General features: G+C 35.6%; 2 protein-coding genes and 1 pseudogene across 3 annotated transcripts; 1 reads left to right on the top strand and 2 right to left on the bottom strand.

The window, feature by feature from the left end:
• Positions 1 to 281: 281 nt before the first annotated feature.
• Positions 282 to 5897, bottom strand: LOC306852041 (glucose-6-phosphatase catalytic subunit 1-like). Its single transcript, XM_079388634.1, has 5 exons — positions 5519 to 5897; positions 4585 to 4694; positions 3717 to 3822; positions 3525 to 3640; positions 282 to 2270 (listed from the first exon to the last, which is right to left on the bottom strand). Exons 1-5 carry the CDS (start codon positions 5734 to 5736, stop codon positions 1759 to 1761), a joined length of 1062 nt encoding a protein of 353 aa, XP_079244760.1. The 5' UTR covers positions 5737 to 5897; the 3' UTR covers positions 282 to 1758.
• Positions 5898 to 9704: 3807 nt separating this feature from the next.
• Positions 9705 to 12377, top strand: LOC306852396 (glucose-6-phosphatase catalytic subunit 1-like). The gene is made up of 5 exons (XM_079389159.1): positions 9705 to 9969; positions 10053 to 10162; positions 10265 to 10373; positions 10481 to 10596; positions 11428 to 12377. Exons 1-5 carry the CDS (start codon positions 9740 to 9742, stop codon positions 11928 to 11930), a joined length of 1068 nt encoding a protein of 355 aa, XP_079245285.1. The 5' UTR covers positions 9705 to 9739; the 3' UTR covers positions 11931 to 12377.
• A 1396-nt stretch (positions 12378 to 13773) lies between these two features.
• On the bottom strand, positions 13774 to 19122 carry LOC306852342 (alanyl-tRNA editing protein Aarsd1-like; annotated as a pseudogene). The gene is made up of 12 exons: positions 19084 to 19122; positions 18688 to 18816; positions 18536 to 18568; positions 18486 to 18492; positions 17706 to 17763; positions 17459 to 17615; positions 14754 to 14870; positions 14504 to 14634; positions 14366 to 14432; positions 14194 to 14272; positions 13969 to 14023; positions 13774 to 13872 (listed from the first exon to the last, which is right to left on the bottom strand). The product of its transcript is annotated as an alanyl-tRNA editing protein Aarsd1-like (transcript).
• Positions 19123 to 19128: the final 6 nt, after the last annotated feature.

The raw sequence follows: 19128 nt of genomic DNA, 5'->3' as shown, positions 1-19128 counted from the left end.
AAAAAAATAGTACTTTGAAACACTTTCATTCAAAAATTAAATTGCACAAATAATTACAAAGACACTGTAAGCAACAGTTTGACTTAAATATTAATTCTTTAAAGACTTAAATAGTACTTTCTTGTAAAATATAGTCTAGTAACCTTTTATTTATACATTTGATTTTACAGTGCACTAATGTAGGAAGCCACTGCACCTGGACTCACTGGAACTGGAAAAAATTAACAGAGGTATTTGCGATAAGTTGGAAATGTATGAGTGAAACAGAAACAAACACGGTCTCCACACTGTAAAAATTTATTATTTCATTATGCAAAATCATGTGCAGTTAAAGTAGTCAGTCAGTGAATCTGAAAGATATGCATGCATTCATTTAGATTGGTAACAGATAACACAAAAATATAGACACAATATTCCATAATTAAAGTCATAAAAAGATATCCTATGTTTAGTAATGCATGTAGGCACTTATAATCTAAATATATAAAGTAATACAATTGAAACATATTGGATATATATCCATCAAATGCAAATACATTTTCTAAGAAAAACTGAATGTTGCAATAATGAACCAAAATTGCCAGGATATATATTTTATGGGTAGTTTTTTAAAAAAATCGTTTGTGTTTCTGATTTTAAAATATCCATTTGTAAGAAATAGAGCTAATCTAATGTGAAAGTTTTTGGTAGGATGTTAATGTAGAGCTCCAAACAGATGAATGGTGCTATAAATTTTACATAAGCTATACGTTTTGAGCTGAATGATTCCTATAATAGCCGGCATATGAACAATGCACAGAAGACAGCCATATGTACAGAGCATGACTGAGGGACCTTTGAACAGAAGATGTGAATGAATGTTAGTTAGTGAATGGACCAGCCGCCTTTAAAACCATTCATAGATAACAAGATATGCTGGGAGGCGCCGTAATCTGAAGATTGCCAACAACGAGCTCAACTAATCTTGAAAAGATCTGTTAAAGAGATGCTTACAGCCACATAAATTCATCATAGTCAGGATATATAACATCTTGAAACTTTCACAATTGATTTGTGTCTCATAATGTAGACCAATGTTCAAATGTTTCTAAAAGACATACTGTGTGTGTGTGTGTGTGGGGGGGGGGGGGTAATAATAATAATAAGAAGAAGAAGAATAACAACAAGAACTCAGTAAAAGGATGACATTCTTAATGAAAGTCATTTTTTTCTCAAAATATTGTATTTAATTTTTTTTTTTTTTTTTATTATTTTAACAAAAGCTTTACTTCTTATCAATATTTGAAAATAATTTGTCTGCAATGACTGTGTCAAGGTCAATAGGCCTCATCAAATATTAGATAATTACCAGAAAAGTACCTTTTATGTAAAGGCAAACTAGAAATTACTTGATGGTTATACTACACAATTTTTTACAGTCATTAGAAAGTAAAAAAAAAAAAAAAAAAAAAAAACGTTTTCTTAAAGGTACCATTTTCTTGAAAATGTTATAAAAATAGTTTTTTCTAAACCAACATGAATACAAAGTACATTTTAAAGAACTGCATTTCTATTTTCTTTCTCTCTATCTCTTTTAAATGGTTTTCGCAATGCAGAGAATTTAAAAAAAAGGTATACAGCAAACTAAAAGTTCAAAACTGTTTAAACGATTTGAGTTTTGTAGCCACTCATCCTGTACATACCATCTGAGGTATTTTATAAAGAGTGCACTGCAAAAATGTTTGCTGAAGCACTGCATTTAACTTGAAAATCATTGCACTACATGCTCTTTTCATGCTTGTTTTTTGATGAAATCCAACATAGGACTGCAGGAACGAGTGCAGTGGGAAGCACCAAAGCCACAGCGCTCTTGCAGAATGACAGAGAGTAGAAAAATAGCTGGTTACTTGAGGAAAACGTCATTTTGTCCAGAAGCTGCAGCAACACCAGTGACACACCAATACATCCTGTCCTGAAAGAAACGCTGCTGTGTTTCCTGCCTGCTGTTTCGCTGTAGCCTGACAAGTGAAGGCCAAGTCCCAGACCAAAAAGTGTGCCCATGTTCCTCAGCAGGCTGGCGAAAGGGGTGCTATCTAAAAGGACCCAGTCTGGATTGATGCACCATTTCTGGGCCTTCGCCAATGTCCACAGCAGATCCACACCCACGGCTTTCAGAAGCACATAAAAACCCACCGCGAAGAAGAGCAGGAACAGAGTCACGCTGATGTATTTCCTCAGACCGGCGCTGTAGATCCACTGCACTCTGGAGAATATTTCTGCTACAATTATACCTGGAAATAAAAGACCACCAGCTATGAGAGCGTCTGGATGCAACATGAAGCAATAATGCACTATCAAGTGAACATTGTAATGCTTTTTTTTTTTTTTTTCCAGGATCTATTAATTCAGAAATACATCAAAACGCAAGTCATACATAAAATGGCTTGAATACACCTCTTATCCACTGTAAAATTATTTTTTTTGTAAGTTTATAGTACTGTTTAACAAGAAACAGTACTATTTCAGTCTTTCTACATCAATTTAATTAATGTTACTTGCTGTTTTGGTAATTATTTATAAAATTTTCTAGCAGTTTCTGAGTAAAAATTTTTAAGTAAATCATAAACCAAATCTTTATCTGATTAGCATGTTTTTCATTTTTTTATTAAAATTCAAAAATTACCCCCCCCCCCCCAAAAAAAAGCTAAAAATACTATATTATCATTATAGAAAATTAAAAAATGAAAATTATTTTAATAAACAAAATGCTTCATTCCATAATAATATTTAAGAAAATAAAATTTAAGACAGGTTCAGGGCAGAGTTATTGTTAAGTAAAAAAACACGAATAAACTATTAATAACTAATTATTTAATTTGAGCTAATAAACATGATCTAAAATAAACATTAAAAACTTCTTTTATTTCAGCTGGTTAACAAAGTAACATTTCTCATTTCAATTGAGTTTATCTTGATTTAATGAAATAACTACAATTTAAATGAAAAAATAAAAATAAAAACTAAATAAAAAAAATGAATTCAAACAAAATGAAAAAAAAAAAAAAAACAAGAAAGAACATTATTTGAAATATTTAGATACTAGAATAACACTGATACTGGTTGTAAAATGTCATGTGGTGCAACTCCCAAAAATATAACAATCCACATATTTTTATGAAGAGAACACATACAGTAACTTTTTATTTACTTTAAAAATGTACTTTATTTTAAAAAAGTGTTATAACCATTTTTGAAAATAATGATTGAGATGTGTACACTCGCATGTACTCAATTAGTTTTTTTCTTGATGGTTACACCACATGACATTTTTACATTAGAATTGTCTAAGAAACCTTTCTTGAGAATGGTATATTTGGTACAAGTTTTTCTAAGCCAATATGAATACAACGAGTAGCTACATTTCTAAGAATTAGATTCGATTTTTGATAGATTATTATTCCCTTTTCTATATGGTGGATATGCCACTGACCCACACACACCCACACACACACACACACACACACAAAGTAGATACCCTAACCCACCTGAAATAACTCCACTGATAACTTGGTGTGGGAAATGGGCTGCGAGATAGACTCTAGATATGCACACCAGTAACTCCACCAAACCCAAAAGCATCCAGAGCATCAGCTGCAAAAATCTGCAAGCAGAAATGACTGTCAGGTGTGTGATATTAAAGAATTAAGCCTATAAAGGCACAGATGTCTCAGACTGACCTATACTGTAAAGGAGGTAGTTTTCTTGCAGCAACAATGGAAAGCACTGCTGTAACCATCACATACCCAACACCCGCAGAACCCATGGCGTGACCCGACGGGCTTCCTGGAAGACGAAAACCAAGCAAGCAGTGTGGTGAAAACAGGGCAAAGTTTAACATTACATTACATTACAAAAAATATCAAATCATTGATTGTGTGGGAAAGCAAATGTTGTTTGATTAGAGATACATCTGTTCAGAAGCTTAAACTGGTCTGCTGGTTTCTCAGGTTGGTTTAGAGGAGTTTTGGACACCAGCTAAATCCAGCTTAAACAAGATAAGACCAACAAAACACCAGCAGCCATTAAGATAAAATATCAGTTCAGGACAGGTCATTTATGGGCCTTTTTAATTGATCCAGGGTGCTAATTCAGGTCAAGAATGAATGGATACTCGCCAGCATGTGTAATATTAATAGCAATACGTATGACATCATTCAGATACGGCCCTTGAACTGACACACTACGATAACCAGAAGCAGATCCGCTTCCACACGAAAGATTAGAACAGCAACCTTGCTTAAACTGCATAACCACCGGTTTACAGAGAAGCAGATTTTATTAGGAGATAATTCATACACAGCATAGTCAAAGTGATTAGACGGGGATGTGATGTACAGTCAGTTAGGAAGAGGAGGGGCCACTTATTGAGCAATAATGACCAGTTCAATGTATATAATTCTGATTATTAAATGACTACTTACCAAAATAAATAAATAACCACACAAGCATGAAATAAAGATTTAAGTTTAAATCATTTTATTATGTCAGACTGACCAATCAAAATCAAGTATTTCAGATAGCCTTGTAATAAATACTGTAATATACCTGGCCCAGTTTCACATGTGATGGAGAATTGCTGCAGTTCAGGACGTTTTACAGGGCCATAAAACGTAGTCTCAAGCACCCACCAGTACGGCCTCTCACCGAAGAGCACCCTATATATCATCAAATAATATGGAAATGCATTATTATGAAATGCATAATACATTTCAATTATTCATTTAATTGCAGCGAGAGAATAGCGACACAAAGAATTCATTTAAATAATATTTATTTGTAATAATAATAATTTTTTTACCTTGAAAGATCCATTTTACAGCGTAATAAATTGGTGCATTATTAGAAATGTTCTAAATTAAATTATTAAGATATTTCTATTCATTTTAAACATTAATATATAAATTATTATTAAATAAATATGATTTAATTCATTAGAAATCATTAAAGTGTGTTTTATGTTTGCCTTGTGGAATATTTAATTGATAATATTTCCGAAAACTCAGCAATTCATTACACTGTGAAACATCATTTTTCAAAAAAATTATTTTGATACACAGAAACAGATTACTTGATCTCAAAAATCATTTTTACAGTGTGATAAATTGGTGCACTATAGAAATTGGTTATTGAAAATAACCAATTACAAAATGAGTTGTTTCTATTCATATTAAACATATTAATATTTAAGTCATTTATTAAACAAATATTATTTAAAGAAAATATTAAATTGTGTTCTGTTTTCTTTGAGCTGCAATATTTAATTGATAACATTTCTGATAATGCACCAATTTACTACACTATAAAATGTTCTTTTGGAAGTTATTTCAGTCTTTCGAATCTCATGTTTTAATCCATGTGTTACTTAATATTAGTTGTGAAGTTCACTACAATTTCAAAGTCAGTGTATCGACCAGCATAATCTTGACATGTTTACTTCTAGCTCAGGGATTAACAATACACAAACCAATGAGCATCTCACCACTTCAGCACAAGGTTTAGCCAGTCTCCGACCACAGCCACCCAGATGAGTTTGACACCCACGTCTCTGCGCAGATGAAACCAAATGGGGAAAAACACAAAGAAGGTGGTGTGGAGATCCGCCACCGAGGAGACCCACTGAAACAGGTTCTCAGAGTCCCGGTACTCTGTCTGCAGAGAGACAGCTAGGTTCACCCCCCAGCTGTGGAGCAGGTCCATCTCTGCAGTCTGAGATCGGGACGGTCACCCTGGTAAAGCAGAGATCAGGCACAAGGCACAGGCATGGGGATCAAACTGCAGATACGCAGGCAGCTTGCCAGGCTTCGTCCAGCCGTCGGACCCGTTTTCTGTTCTAGTTGGACTTTATTCAAGGCTAGATGGATTGGTTTTGTTTGCATGCTGACTGGAAAACTCAGAGGCCCTTGATTTCAGGACCTTTCACCCGTGATGACGCTGATGGGACACATACTGATAAAATGCTGAGTGGACACACTGATTAGTTTTGTCTTTGGTTTCATGGAGTGTGATGTCACTGCGAGCACGTTTTGGAATGACGCATTTAATGTAAATGATCTAGTTTTAATGGTTCTGTGTGGCTGGTGATCATGGGAAAAAAGAATGAACCAGATTCATTGATCCATTCGTGTTCTGACTTGCGACAATTTGTTTTGGTGTACTTCATGGTATTCTGTCTTACAAAAAGATTTTTAAGTTCATTGGGTTTTTTTTTTCTGCATACTTTTAAAAATAGCACGTATTATTGAAATCATATACTTGTGCACAAATTGAATGCAATGTTATTTGGACGCTTTCTTGCAATGTATTTACAATTAAATGGAAATGTATTATAGTTTACATTTATTTCAGATGCAATTAGTTGAATTTAAGAGTGCTTTAGTAACTTGAAGCACCACAAAAAAAATGTATAGAAAAACTTTTAATTTGACATCATTACATAGAGCACTTTTTAAGTCTATTTAAGTTTGTTAAGAAATATTCTTTAAGTGGCTGTTAATATTATATTTCATTAATATTATATTATCTACAAGTATATTTTTTGGTAACACTTTAACTTAAGGTGTCCTTGTTACATGTACGTAATATTAAAATAACAATAAATGATTCATAATTACATGCAAGCAACCCTAAACCAAACCCTAATCCTAACCCTAACCATATAGTAAGTACGTGTAGTTAATGTGTACACTTGTGTATTTGTATAATTAAACTGTAACAAGGACACCTTAAAATAATGTGTAACCCATTTTTTTAAATAGACTTTTAATATTTTAGGTACACTATACGTTCTCATTCAGTACAATTAAGCACACTTCTTTTTCACAAGGGTTTAAATTTGGAGTAGTGTACTGAGGTTCTGGGGCCCCACAAGCCCTAGAGGGCCCCACTCTTGGACGAATAAACAAACACTACAAGTATCAGCTAGAACTGACTAACAAACCTGCATTGTTTACAGTTTAGCTTGTCATTTAAGCATCACTGATCAATGTAATGATTAATTCACTGATGTAACACACATGTAAACAAACCAATTCAATATAAATCAGCAAGTGCCTATGTAAGCAGTCAAAAGAATGCCTGTCTGAGAGCAACAGGTTCCCATACTGATACTATTATCTTCTGAATAGGATTTTTGCCCTAGTTTTTTAAAAAGTCAGAAATGACGTAGGTCTATAGATTAATTACAACACACGTTTGTTTTGGCAAAAAAGAGACACAAATACACAAAAAAATAAATCAATAAACAAAGAAATATATCAACAAAATACATAGGCAAGTAAACAAATAGCTTGTTTTCCAATGGGACAAATCGAAAAGTATTTAAATTTGTAATACTGTTTGTATGTTGATTAAAAAAATGACTTAAGTATAACATTACAGTAAAAAAAAAAAAATATATATAAAATAAAAAAAATATATATATATATATTGAATATGCAGGGAAATTATAGCATAATGCATATTTTAGGATTAATATTCTTTATGTAATAAATTGTTATTTTATTTATAAGAATCACTCATTTCCTAATATTTTACAATTCATGCACATTTAGATTTAGATGAAATATATTAACAGGTATACTTACATATCTTATTATTAGTAAAAAAATAATAATAATGATATTCAATAGTACACACACACATACACACACACACACACAATATTCTTTATGTAGCAAATGAATGTTACTTATTTGCAAGAATCACTCATAACAAAAAACTGAAAAAAATTATATTATTAGATATTTTTATATATTTTATTATTAGTAAATATATTTTATATATTTTTGTTTTAATGTTTAATAGCGCGCACACACACACACACACTCTATTTCTAAATATATCTTAAATACTTATATATATATATATATATATATAAACATACACACACACACAAATATATATATATATAGTGCCGTGAAAAGGTTTTTGCCCCCTTTTTTCAATTTTTGCATATTTGTCACACTTAGAAGATTCATAAAATCAAACAAACTTTAATATTACACAAAGATAATGCAAGTAAATACAAAATGCATCATTTAAATGATGATTTCTTTTATTAAGGGAAAAAAAGCTGTCCAAAACTACCTGGCCCTACATGAAATATTCATTGCCCGCTCCTGTTAAATTATGAAAGAACTGTGATTAACCAATAACCACATTATTTTAGAATGCTGAGTTAAATTTCACTAGCCAAACCCAAGCCTGATTACTGCCAGACCTGTTGAATCAAGAAATCACTTAAATAGAACCTGTCTGACACAGTAAAGCATGCTTAAAGAGCAACACAACATGTCATGATCTAAAGAAATTCAAGAACAGATGAGAAACAAAATAGTTGACATGTATCAGTCTGAAAAGGGTTATACAGCCATTTCTAAAGCTTTGGGACTCCAGCGATCCACGGTCAAAGCCATTATCCATTATATGGAGAAAACTTGGAACAGTGGTGAACCTTCCCAGGAGTGGCCGGCCGACCAAAATTACTCCAAGAGCGCAATGACGACTCATCCAGGAGGTCATAAAAGAACCCAGAACAACATCTAAAGAACTGCAGGCCTCACTTGCCTCAGTTAAGGTCAGTGTTCATGATTCAACAATAAGAAAGAGACTGGGCAAAAATGGCATCCATGGGAGAGTTCCAAGGCAAAAGCCACTGCTGACCAAAAAGAACACAAAGGCTCGTCTCATATTCGGCAAAAAATATCTTGATTATCGAATATTCTGTGGACTGATGAGACAAAAGTTTAACTTGTTGGAAGGTGCGTGTCCCGTTACATCTGGCGTAAAACCAACACAGCATTTCATAAAAAGAACATCATACCAACAGTCAAACATGGTGGTGGTAGTGTGATGGTCTGAGGCTGCTTTGCTGCTTCAGAACCTGGATGACTTGCCATAATTGATGGAACCATGAATACTGCACTCTATCAGACAATCCTGAAGGAGAATGTCCGGCAATCGGTTTGTGACCTTAAGCTTAAGCGCACTTGGGTTATGCAGCAAGACAATGATCCCAAACCTATCAGCAAGTCCACCTCTGAATGGCTCAAGTAAAACAAAATTAAGGTTTTGGAGTGGTCAAATCAAAGTCCAGACTTAAATCCGATTGAGATGCTGTGGCATAACCTTAAACAGTCCTTTCAAGCTTGAAAACCCTCCAATGTGGCTGAATTAAAACAATTATGCAAAGAAGAGTGGGCCAATATTCCTCCATAGCGATGTGAAAGACTAATTGCCAGTTATCGCAAACGCTTGATTGCAGTTGTTGCTGCAAAGGGTGGCCCAACCAGTTATTAGATTCACATAGGGCCAGGCAGGTTGACAACTTTTTTCCCTTAATAAATGAAATCATTATTTCAAAACTGCATTTTGTATTTACTTGGATGATCTGAATCATTGTCATGTGTTTCCGAGGTCACAGATGAGTTCAATGATTCACTGCTACATATTTTCTACGTCCGTTTTCTCCTGAACTTGTTTGTGCATTATCTCTTCTGAAAGGACAAACAAGCTCTTAACTCTGACGTTTTTTTTTTCCTGTTCCACTCTGTGTTTTATTACACATGTGCAAGGTTCAAAGATCGTGTTGTCCATGCGTTGTGGTGGTGGGCCTGCTAGTATAAAAACCACAGGCAGGCGCTGGAGGACTATCACTCTTGACAAGCTCTACAAAGCATAGTGCCTTAGACAAAGTCTAAACATGAATGCTGTGATGGATACATTGCACGGGTTTGGAGTGAGTAGTACCCAATACTTGCAGACCCATTACAAAGATGCCCAAGGATGGTTTCTTTTCATCTCCTTTGCAGCAGATCTGAGGAACACCTTCTTCATCTTCTTTCCCATCTGGTTCCATCTGAAAGAATCAGTCGGGATCAAGCTCATCTGGGTGGCTGTGATAGGAGACTGGCTCAATCTGGTCTTCAAATGGTAAGCAAACAGACCAATAAAGAGTTTACTGTCAAACTAAATCATGAATTGAATTTTAATGTTGTTCCATTAATCTATTTAAGGATCCTGTTTGGAGAACGTCCATACTGGTGGGTCCATGAGACTTCCTACTACATCAACAGCTCAACGCCGCATATTGAGCAGTATCCCATGACCTGTGAGACTGGTCCAGGTGCGTCTTTCTCCCCAAGAAGTACCACACTAGTCCACTTAAAACCTGTTTTTATCATACATCAAAAGAGCACTTTGCTCACTTAGCTGCTTCTTGATGCAGGAAGCCCGTCTGGTCACGCTATGGGCGCTGCTGGTGTTTACTACACATTGGTCACCTCAATCCTCGCCATAATGCTGAGCAAAGAGAAGAAATCCTCATCTAAGAGCCCGTAAGTCAATCTTTATCACTATTAGGTCATTTTTACATGGTGTTAGTTTTAAAATAGATAGTTGCTTCTGCAATATGTTTATGATCTACTATCTGTTTTTTAATTAGATACTTGCGTGGTTCACTTTGGACACTCTTCTGGACGGTCCAGGTCTGTGTTTGTCTCTCTCGGGTCTTCATCGCCGCTCATTTCCCCCATCAAGTTTTCGCAGGAGTTATTTCAGGTAAACAGCTCACTAAATCCTCATTACTATACATTTCTAAAGGGGTTTTTCATTTTGAAAGAAGTCTTTGCTTCTCACCAAAGATCTATTTACTTGACCAAAAATATACTAAAAACAGAAATATTTTGAAATATTACTGCAATTTAAAATAACAGTTTTCTCTTTGATCGTATTTTTAGATGTGATTTATTCTTGTGATGCAAAGCTGAATTTTCAGCATCATTACTCCAGTCTTCAGTGTCACATGATCTGTCAGAGATCATTCTAATATGCTGCTTTGCTGTGCAAGAAACATTTCTTATTATCAAAATTTTGCTGCTTCATTTAATATATCAACGTTTGGGGTAAATAAGATAAAAAAAAGAAAAATTGAAGTGACAGTATTTCTATTTAAGCAAAATTGTTGTTCATTGACCTATATATTAATCAAAGAATCCTAAAAAATAATACGTATCACAGTTTCTACAAAAATATTAAGTAGCAAAAACTTTTTTCAACATGGATAATAAAAACCATTATAATATAAATTGATAATAACTGAACAGCAAATCTGCATATTGGAATGATTTCTGAAGGATCAAGACTGGAAGAAGATGCTGAAAATCCAGCTTTGACATCACAGAAATAAATAGAATTTAAAATGTTTTAAAATAGTAACCACTTGTATCACAATATTAAAATCTTTATTTTGATCAAATATATGCAGCCTTGGTGAGAATAAGAAGCTTTTTTCAAAAATACAAAAAAATTGAACTATTCAAAATTTTTGACCTGTAGTGTACCCGTTAAACTGATGGAGCACAAAAAAACATTTATTCTTATTTTTCACAGGCATGATTGTTGCCGAGGCCTTCAACAGACAGAAATGGATCTACAGTGCCAGTCTAAAGAATTACTTCAACATCACGCTGTTCCTGCTCTCTTTTGCGGTGGGCTTGTACCTGCTCCTCAAAGCTCTGGGTGTGGATCTGCTGTGGACGCTTGAGAAAGCCCAGCGGTGGTGCGTCAATCCAGCCTGGGTCCATTTGGACACCACACCGTTCGCCAGTCTGTTGAGGAACATGGGCACCCTGTTCGGTCTGGGACTCGGTCTTCACTCCCCGCTGTACACGGAAAGCAAGAGGAACAGCAGCGCTCGAGCCAGGATGGCCTGTATTGTCGCCTCTTTGTCTCTGCTGCATCTCTTCGATTCCATCAAGCCTCCCACACACACGGCTGCCCTCTTCTACCTGCTGTCTTTCTGCAAGAGTGCCACCGTTCCCCTCGCCACGGTCAGTATCATCCCGTACTGCATGTCTGGAGCGCTCAGTTTACAAAGCAAAAAACAGCTTTAAGCTGAGAAAGAACTGCAAAAGACTGTGAGCAACTACACAACTACTTACAGTATTTAAAGCTAGCATGTTTTCCATAGTTCATCCCATCTGTCGAAGGAACACTGCCAATGAACAACTTGCCTGTTTAAATGTGTTTTCTAACTAAGGGATGCAGACACTTAGTGTTTAAATTAAGCACTGTTATATTACACATCACGCGTTATGCGTCGTGTGAGATAAAGAATTTTAGTGTTTTTATATTTTAGTGCCTTTGGATCTACATAAAAAGGTCTGGCATTTGACAAAATAAGTGATAAGTTCTTTTTTGAGAACTGAAATGATAAACTACTGCATATGTATATAGGAGGACAATTTTTGTCCTCCCTAAGATGTGTACTTTTTTGATGGATTTTCTGTATTTTATTTTAGGAAATTCTTTAGGTCATTTTTAATAAAACACTGAAAATATATCTCGTCTAGTACTGGTGTTTTTATTTGCATTTTTGGTTTCACTTTATTTTACCGGTCCCTTTAACACATTCTGTTGACTAGAAGTAATGTTGTACCTAAATGTCTACTAACTCTCATTAGCGCGTTAGTTGACTGGTAGAGTTAGGGGTAGAATATGTTGACATGTACTTGCAAAGTTACTTATAGTCCGTAGTATATCTCTTGGGAGACTATCATAAAGTGTTAGCAGATATGAAGCAGACACTCTACTAATTATCTAATGAGAGTTAGATGACATGTAGGTGCAATGCTACTTCGTGTCAACAATGTTACCGCATTTTTTTTCTACACTTTCTACCAAAAAACAAGGTTTGTTGGCACATATAATGTATCAAGATTCAATTTATAATGTACAAATTAATGTATTTTTAAAACTGCTAATATTTTATGAGGTCATTTTATGAGGTTTTTGAATAGTTTTAGATGGAGTACTGCATGTTACCCAAAAACACATCTGATTAACCAAATCGTCTCCAATAAAACAGGTGTGAGTCAAGCATGAACCTTATCTGAATTACATCTGAATTTGGAAGATTATTTATTTATTAGCACAAGCTGTGTGCTACAGTCATCATATGCTTCGAAACCCAACTGGAGACAAATACTTCAAATGCAATCATTTTTAGTACCCAATCAGTTTTATGTCTGGTGATCACTGGGCTAATAAAACAAACCTGAGACCAGAACAAATGAACTGCTCTAAATGTCACATTGATTTTCCAGCCCTACTGGAGCAACTTAGGTTTACTTGATTAGATGCTTAGAAAGATCATGTTGAAATGTGAGTATCAAATAAGATGCATCAGGGTTTTGAGGAGCGCTTATTTGTTCATCTCTCAGTTATCATTATATCACATTACATTGTATATTTTGACCCCACGACAAAAAATTACAGGGCTTTGATTATAAAACTATGCATGTAAAAATCATCTTAAGACATATATTGGTAGGGACAGAGTGACAACTGCTATTTATAGGCATTTTATGCAAGTAGTCTACTTTACAGTTATAAAGATCTCATTGATTTACATTAAAAGCTATTTCATTTAACTTTTTGGCATTGGACTATAAATCTCAGCAACTGTATAAAATTGCATATTTTGTTCAGTTTGGGCCTCTGAATAAAACTGAGATGTTTTTCTTTTTTGAGTATGAGCTCCATACTTTATGAGGTATAAAAACCTGATGTATCAAAAATGATGCTCAACAAAAAAACACATTTAATTGATGTTGGGTAAAGGTTTGACATACTATTCCATTTAGAAATTTTTGATTTTGCTTACTATTATTTGACATGTCAGGCTTTACAGGGTTAAAAATTTTCAGAATGAAAGGGAATAAATCAGCATCGGTCTTACCGAGGACCCACTTCAGTGATAACATTCCCAGGCCCTGCGAGCAGGAACAGTCCTGCACCCTTCTCCTCACCCACAGTCAGAAAGATCACTGTGTCCTACACAAACACAGCAATGAGAGTATAAACTACACACCAATCTCCAATCTAACAATGCACATATATTCTATTCAAAGAATAAAAAATGTGCTTCACCTGAAATCCAATTTCATTCGCGATGATGTTCATGAACTCATTATCACCGTCTTTACTGTGAAAAGAACAAGGCTTATTTTTAGACAACTTGTATTGAACTTTTGAATATCGGAAATGTATACAGAAACACATCCGGACATGGAAGTAGAATAAGTTGACAGCCTTTCTTGTCAATATGATTCACTCTTTGACTAAAGGCTTCAACAGGCAAAGTCAATCACACACTTGTGTAAGCTGAAGAAGTTTCTGCTTTGTTTTTGAAGTTCTGCAGAACAGCCATTTCCTTCAGGATAATTAGATTACTCTGTCAGAGGAACATAAAGGGTAATGATTAATAATTGCAAAAGTCAAAGATTAATCCTTGTTTACTGACACAGTAGGTTTTACAGTAGGTTACCTTCTGAAGACGTTTGACCGTTTTCTGTAGCTTGTCCACAGCATCAACGTGCTCATCTGCTCCTGTCCTAATAAACCACAGCGACAAACATCAGCTCATGCCAGAAGAAAGCAGACAGGTCACTTGACACAAACTGACTTGAGAAGGCCGGTCAGTGATTTTTCAATGTTGTAACTCTTTTCAGCATATCTCAGCACTCTGTTGCCAGCTATGAAAATCAGGTTGGTTTTATTCTTCTTCCCTTTTTCGGTCCCCAAAATCTTTATAACCTAAGGAGCACATTTTGATTGAGTGATTAACAGTAGCATAGCTCTGAATAATACACTAAAACTATGGTCCACAGTTAAGTTGGCCTAAAATGTGCTTTGACAGGGAGAGGAGGACTGACCTGAAGGTGACTGAGGTTGGACACATGAGTCCCACAGCACATGTTGGCATCTACGCCCTCGATGTCAATGATCCTGATGGGTCCGGCGTGGTCGTCAGGAAGACCTCGGCTTCTCATCTGTTTATGAAAATAGAGAAATTGTGGTTTGTTAGCGCTGCGCAAAGTAAAAGTGAATTTGGAGACAGGATTATTTTCAAATCATTAAAGATATATGAACACTCCCTTTCACCCTCACATCTTCCTTTGTAGTATCCTCCTCACTTCCCTCACCTATCCATTTCTCATCTCTGGATGTGAACGCAGCAACTGACACTTTATGCTCCACTTTAACTTCTTGTCTAGACGATATTTGTCCTCTCTCCTCCAGGCCAGCACGGGCTGCTCCTTCTAACCCCTGGTTATCCGATGTTCTCCGTAAGCATCAGCCCAAACTCAGGGCAGCAGAGAGAAAATGGCGCAAATCAAAAGACACATCAGACCTGAGTATGTATCAGTCTTTGCTTTCATCATTCTCTGCTGAAGTCCACACTGACAAATCTTCATATTTCCACAACAAGAACAACAGCGCTCCAGACACGTAATATCTTACATGTATAATAAGGAAAAACTGAAATAAAACGGAAGCCTTGCGGATTGCAAAAGCTGATTCTAAATCATCAGTTCTTATTCTGCTAGATCTATCTGCTGCTTTTGACACTGTCAATCATCAGATCCTCCTGTCCACCCTCTCATCACTGGGCATCACAGGGATTCCACTTTGCTGGTTTGAATTCTAACTCACTGGTAAGTCGTTCATGGTGGCCTGGGGAGGGGAGGTATCCAAAGCACATCAACTGGTCACTGGGGTTCCTCAGGGATCAGTTCTTGGACCCCTCCTCTTCTCCATATACACTACATCATTGGGTCCTATCATACAGGCACATGGCTTCTCCTACCATTGTTATGCTGATGACACACAGCTCTCTCTCTCTCTCATTTCAAACAGATGATGCAAAGGTAGCTGCACGGATCTCAGGCTACCTGGCGGACATCTAGGCATGGATGAAGGAGCATCACCACCAGCTCAACCTGGCAAAGACTGAGCTTCTTGTTTTCCATGTCACTCCAACTCTACAGCATGATTTCACCATCCAGCTAGGCTCTTCAACAATTACCCCATCAAGTTCGGTCGGAAATCTTGATGCAGGTTTGCATCGCACAACATCAGAACGATCAGGCCCTTTCTAACGGAACATGCTACACAACTTCTTGTCCAGGCCCTTGTCATTTCTAGGCTGGACTACTGCAATGCTCTTCTGGTTGGACTTCCATCATGCACAATCAAACCTCTACAAATGATTCAGAATGCAGCGGCACAACTGGTCTTCAACTAGCCCAAAAGAGCCCATGTTACACCTCTCTTTATCTCCTTGCACTGGCTACAGGTTGCGGCTCGCATCAAGTTCAAGTGATTGATGCTTGCATATAGAACAACCACAGTCTCTGCACCCGCCTACTTCCACTCACTATTACGAATCTACATTCCCTCCAGAAGTCTGAGATCCACTAGTGAGCGACGCCTTGTGGTACCATCACAGAAAGCCTCAAAATCACTTTCCAGAACATTTTCATTCACTGTTCCTGGCTGGTGGAATGATCTTCCCACCCCTAACCGCTTGAAAATGGCTGATTCCCTGACAAAATGTCATCTGCAAAATGACTAAATGTAAATATAAATAAGTCACTATAGGTCATCAAAAGATCTTAATAAATTCTATAAACTTAGGAAAAAGTAACAAAAACTTGATGAGATTTTGTTGAGGAAAAAGGGGGAAAGATTTGCTGCCAAACTTAAAAAATAAATAAATAAAAGCAGAATAGAAGCAAATAGAAATAAAAGATGTTTTCCTTTCTTATCTCAATATAAGATTATGGTACTTCTGGATTTTTAAATGTACTTTTACTTTCAGTTTTGTTGTAGTTTGCTCCATTCAGTTTTATTTTGTGGACACATTTCTATTGATTTTTATATATTTATTTTATTTTAGCTCCAAGGTTGCTGACTATAAAGACATTAATAATGTTACAAAAAATGTCTATTTTGAATAAGTGTTTTTTTTAACCTTCTATACATCAAAGAATCCTGTAATAAAAATCACAGTTCCGACAAAACATTAAGCAGGACAACCATTTTCAACATTGATAATAATGATAATTGTTTCTGGAGCAGTAAATCAGTATATTAGAATGATTTCTGAATGATCATTTGACACTGAAGACTGGAGTAATGATGCTGAAAATTCAGCTTTGCATCACAGGAATAAATTTCATTTTAACATATATTCAAACAGAAGAGAGTTATTTTAAACCATAATAAGATTTACAATATTACTGTGTTCGCTATATTTTTTATGAGATAAATGCACCCTTGGTGAACATTGCTAAGATTTATTTTATTTTTTTTAAATCTCAGCAATCCCAAACATTTGAACAACATTGCATATTATAATTTTTCGCTTTGAATATTATTTATGTTGTTTATTTATTGTTGATTTTGCTTTGTTTAATTTTTTATTTAATTTATGTTGTGGCACTCATTTTTTCCTTATTATTGCGCACATTGAATTACTGATTAATGATAACTCATTTGTTCTGTAGTTTGTAAATATTGTGAAAATTTGATTCTTAAAAAGACTGAAAGTAGATTTCTGAAGGTGCACACATGCCTTCTCCACAGCAGGATCATCAATGGACAGGAGATTGACAGTGACTGGAATGTGTGCACGAATCCTCTCACTCACAGCCGCCTCCAAAGCCTCCATCTCTCCAGGCTTCACCGTGGCCGTGTCCAGCTCTATGTTGCTGTGCTGACGTCCCAAATCCCTGGATCATTTCATAACCAGCCGGATGGTTTAACATTTAGAAATCAAATTTATTTCCAAGTCATTTAATAGATTCTGCCAAAGCTCTTACCAAGAGATAGTTTTGTATCCAAACATTGCATCAGCCAAAGCTGTGATCAAGTGTTGACCTTTAAAAATGATGAGAAGCATGGAATTAAATTAGTTTGTGCTTCATTTAACCCTATAAAGCCTGCTGTATCATATTTGCCATGCAAATTTCTGACTCTAAATTAGTGCTGGGGTGGTGATGGCGCAGTGGATAAGACATGCCTTTGGTGTGAGAGACCCGGGTTCGAATCCACTGTGAGACACCAATGTGTCCCTGAGCAAGACACTTAACCCCCTAGTTGCTCCAGAGGCGTGCGACCTCTGACATATATAGCAATTGTAAGTCGCTTTGGATAAAAGCGTCAGATAAATGAATAAATGTAAATGTGCTGTCAAATGATTAATCGCATCCAAAAATAAAAGTTTTGTTTACATAAAATATTTGTATTGTGTACAGTGTATATTTATTATGTACATATATGCATGTGCATATTCCAGAAAAATATGTTGTTTATATATAAATTATATCTTCATGCGATACACACACACACACACACACACACACACACATATATATATACACATGCATGATGTAAATACTTTTAAAATATATGGAGGTATGTGTGTGTGTTTCTATATACACTTTAGAAATATACAGAGTACACACACACACATATTATGTACACAAAAACTTTTATTTTGGATGCGATTAATCGCTTCTAAATGATTATTGTGATCGCAAGTCTAAAGGGTTAAAACCCTGATGCATCAAATATGATACTCAAGAAAAAAAAGTGCAAACTTTGTGTCTAATTAGATTTTTAATCTAATTAGACACAACACTCACAGGACAGGGACACCTCCAGCCGTCCCATGATCATCAGGCTGGAAATGAAATAAAAAGACATCTCAAATCAAGCTCATGCAATGAAAAATATATTCAGGGATTGTTCAAATATTGTATCTAGTTACCTGCATGGCAGGACATTAGAGGGGAAACTCACCTGTCCCCCGCCCTCTGGAAATAGAATTGTGTCTTTCAGTTTCAGATGAAAGCCCTTCAGCTTTTCTTTCTTTCCATTATTCTCGAGGGTTAATTCTGCAGGCACGCAAGACACGACACACGTGTCGAACTAGAAAAAGAAAAGTTGACAAACAACATGGGCATGGATTTTTTTCTTCTTAATTTATTTGTATTTGTCTTAAACTCATACAGTGACAAATGGATTTAAAAAAGGACCTTGTTAATGTTAATATCAGGATTTATCATGTCATTATTTTACAAGAATTATATGTAGAGAGAAGTGAGAGATGTTCATTCATTCAGATAATGCTTCACATGCAGTGGTCTGGCGATATGCATACAATAAAATATCATAACATTAGAAAAAGTCACATAACTCCTGCATATAACAGTCCCTCTGACACTGGAAAGCCATGTTTCA

This window comes from Barbus barbus, assembly GCF_936440315.1.
Source record: "Barbus barbus genome assembly, chromosome: 32".
Lineage (NCBI taxonomy): Eukaryota > Metazoa > Chordata > Actinopteri > Cypriniformes > Cyprinidae > Barbus > Barbus barbus.
Note: the sequence above shows the minus strand (reverse complement) of the source record. Positions and strands in the feature narration are given on the sequence as shown.

Bases quoted from the DNA above. Each gene is read 5' to 3' on its own strand.
- LOC306852041 (XM_079388634.1), bottom strand. From the start codon at position 5,736: ATGGACCTGCTCCACAGCTGGGGGGTGAACCTAGCTGTCTCTCTGCAG. The intron at 3,641-3,716 runs GTCAGTCTGAGA...TTCTGCTTGCAG, and splicing joins CTACCTCCTTTACAGTATAG to ATTTTTGCAGCTGATGCTCT. The intron at 2,271-3,524 runs GTGGGTTAGGGT...TTTTATTTCCAG, and splicing joins TATCAGTGGAGTTATTTCAG to GTATAATTGTAGCAGAAATA.
- LOC306852396 (XM_079389159.1), top strand. From the start codon at position 9,740: ATGAATGCTGTGATGGATACATTGCACGGGTTTGGAGTGAGTAGTACC. The intron at 9,970-10,052 runs GTAAGCAAACAG...AATCTATTTAAG, and splicing joins CTCAATCTGGTCTTCAAATG to GATCCTGTTTGGAGAACGTC. The intron at 10,163-10,264 runs GTGCGTCTTTCT...TTCTTGATGCAG, and splicing joins GACCTGTGAGACTGGTCCAG to GAAGCCCGTCTGGTCACGCT.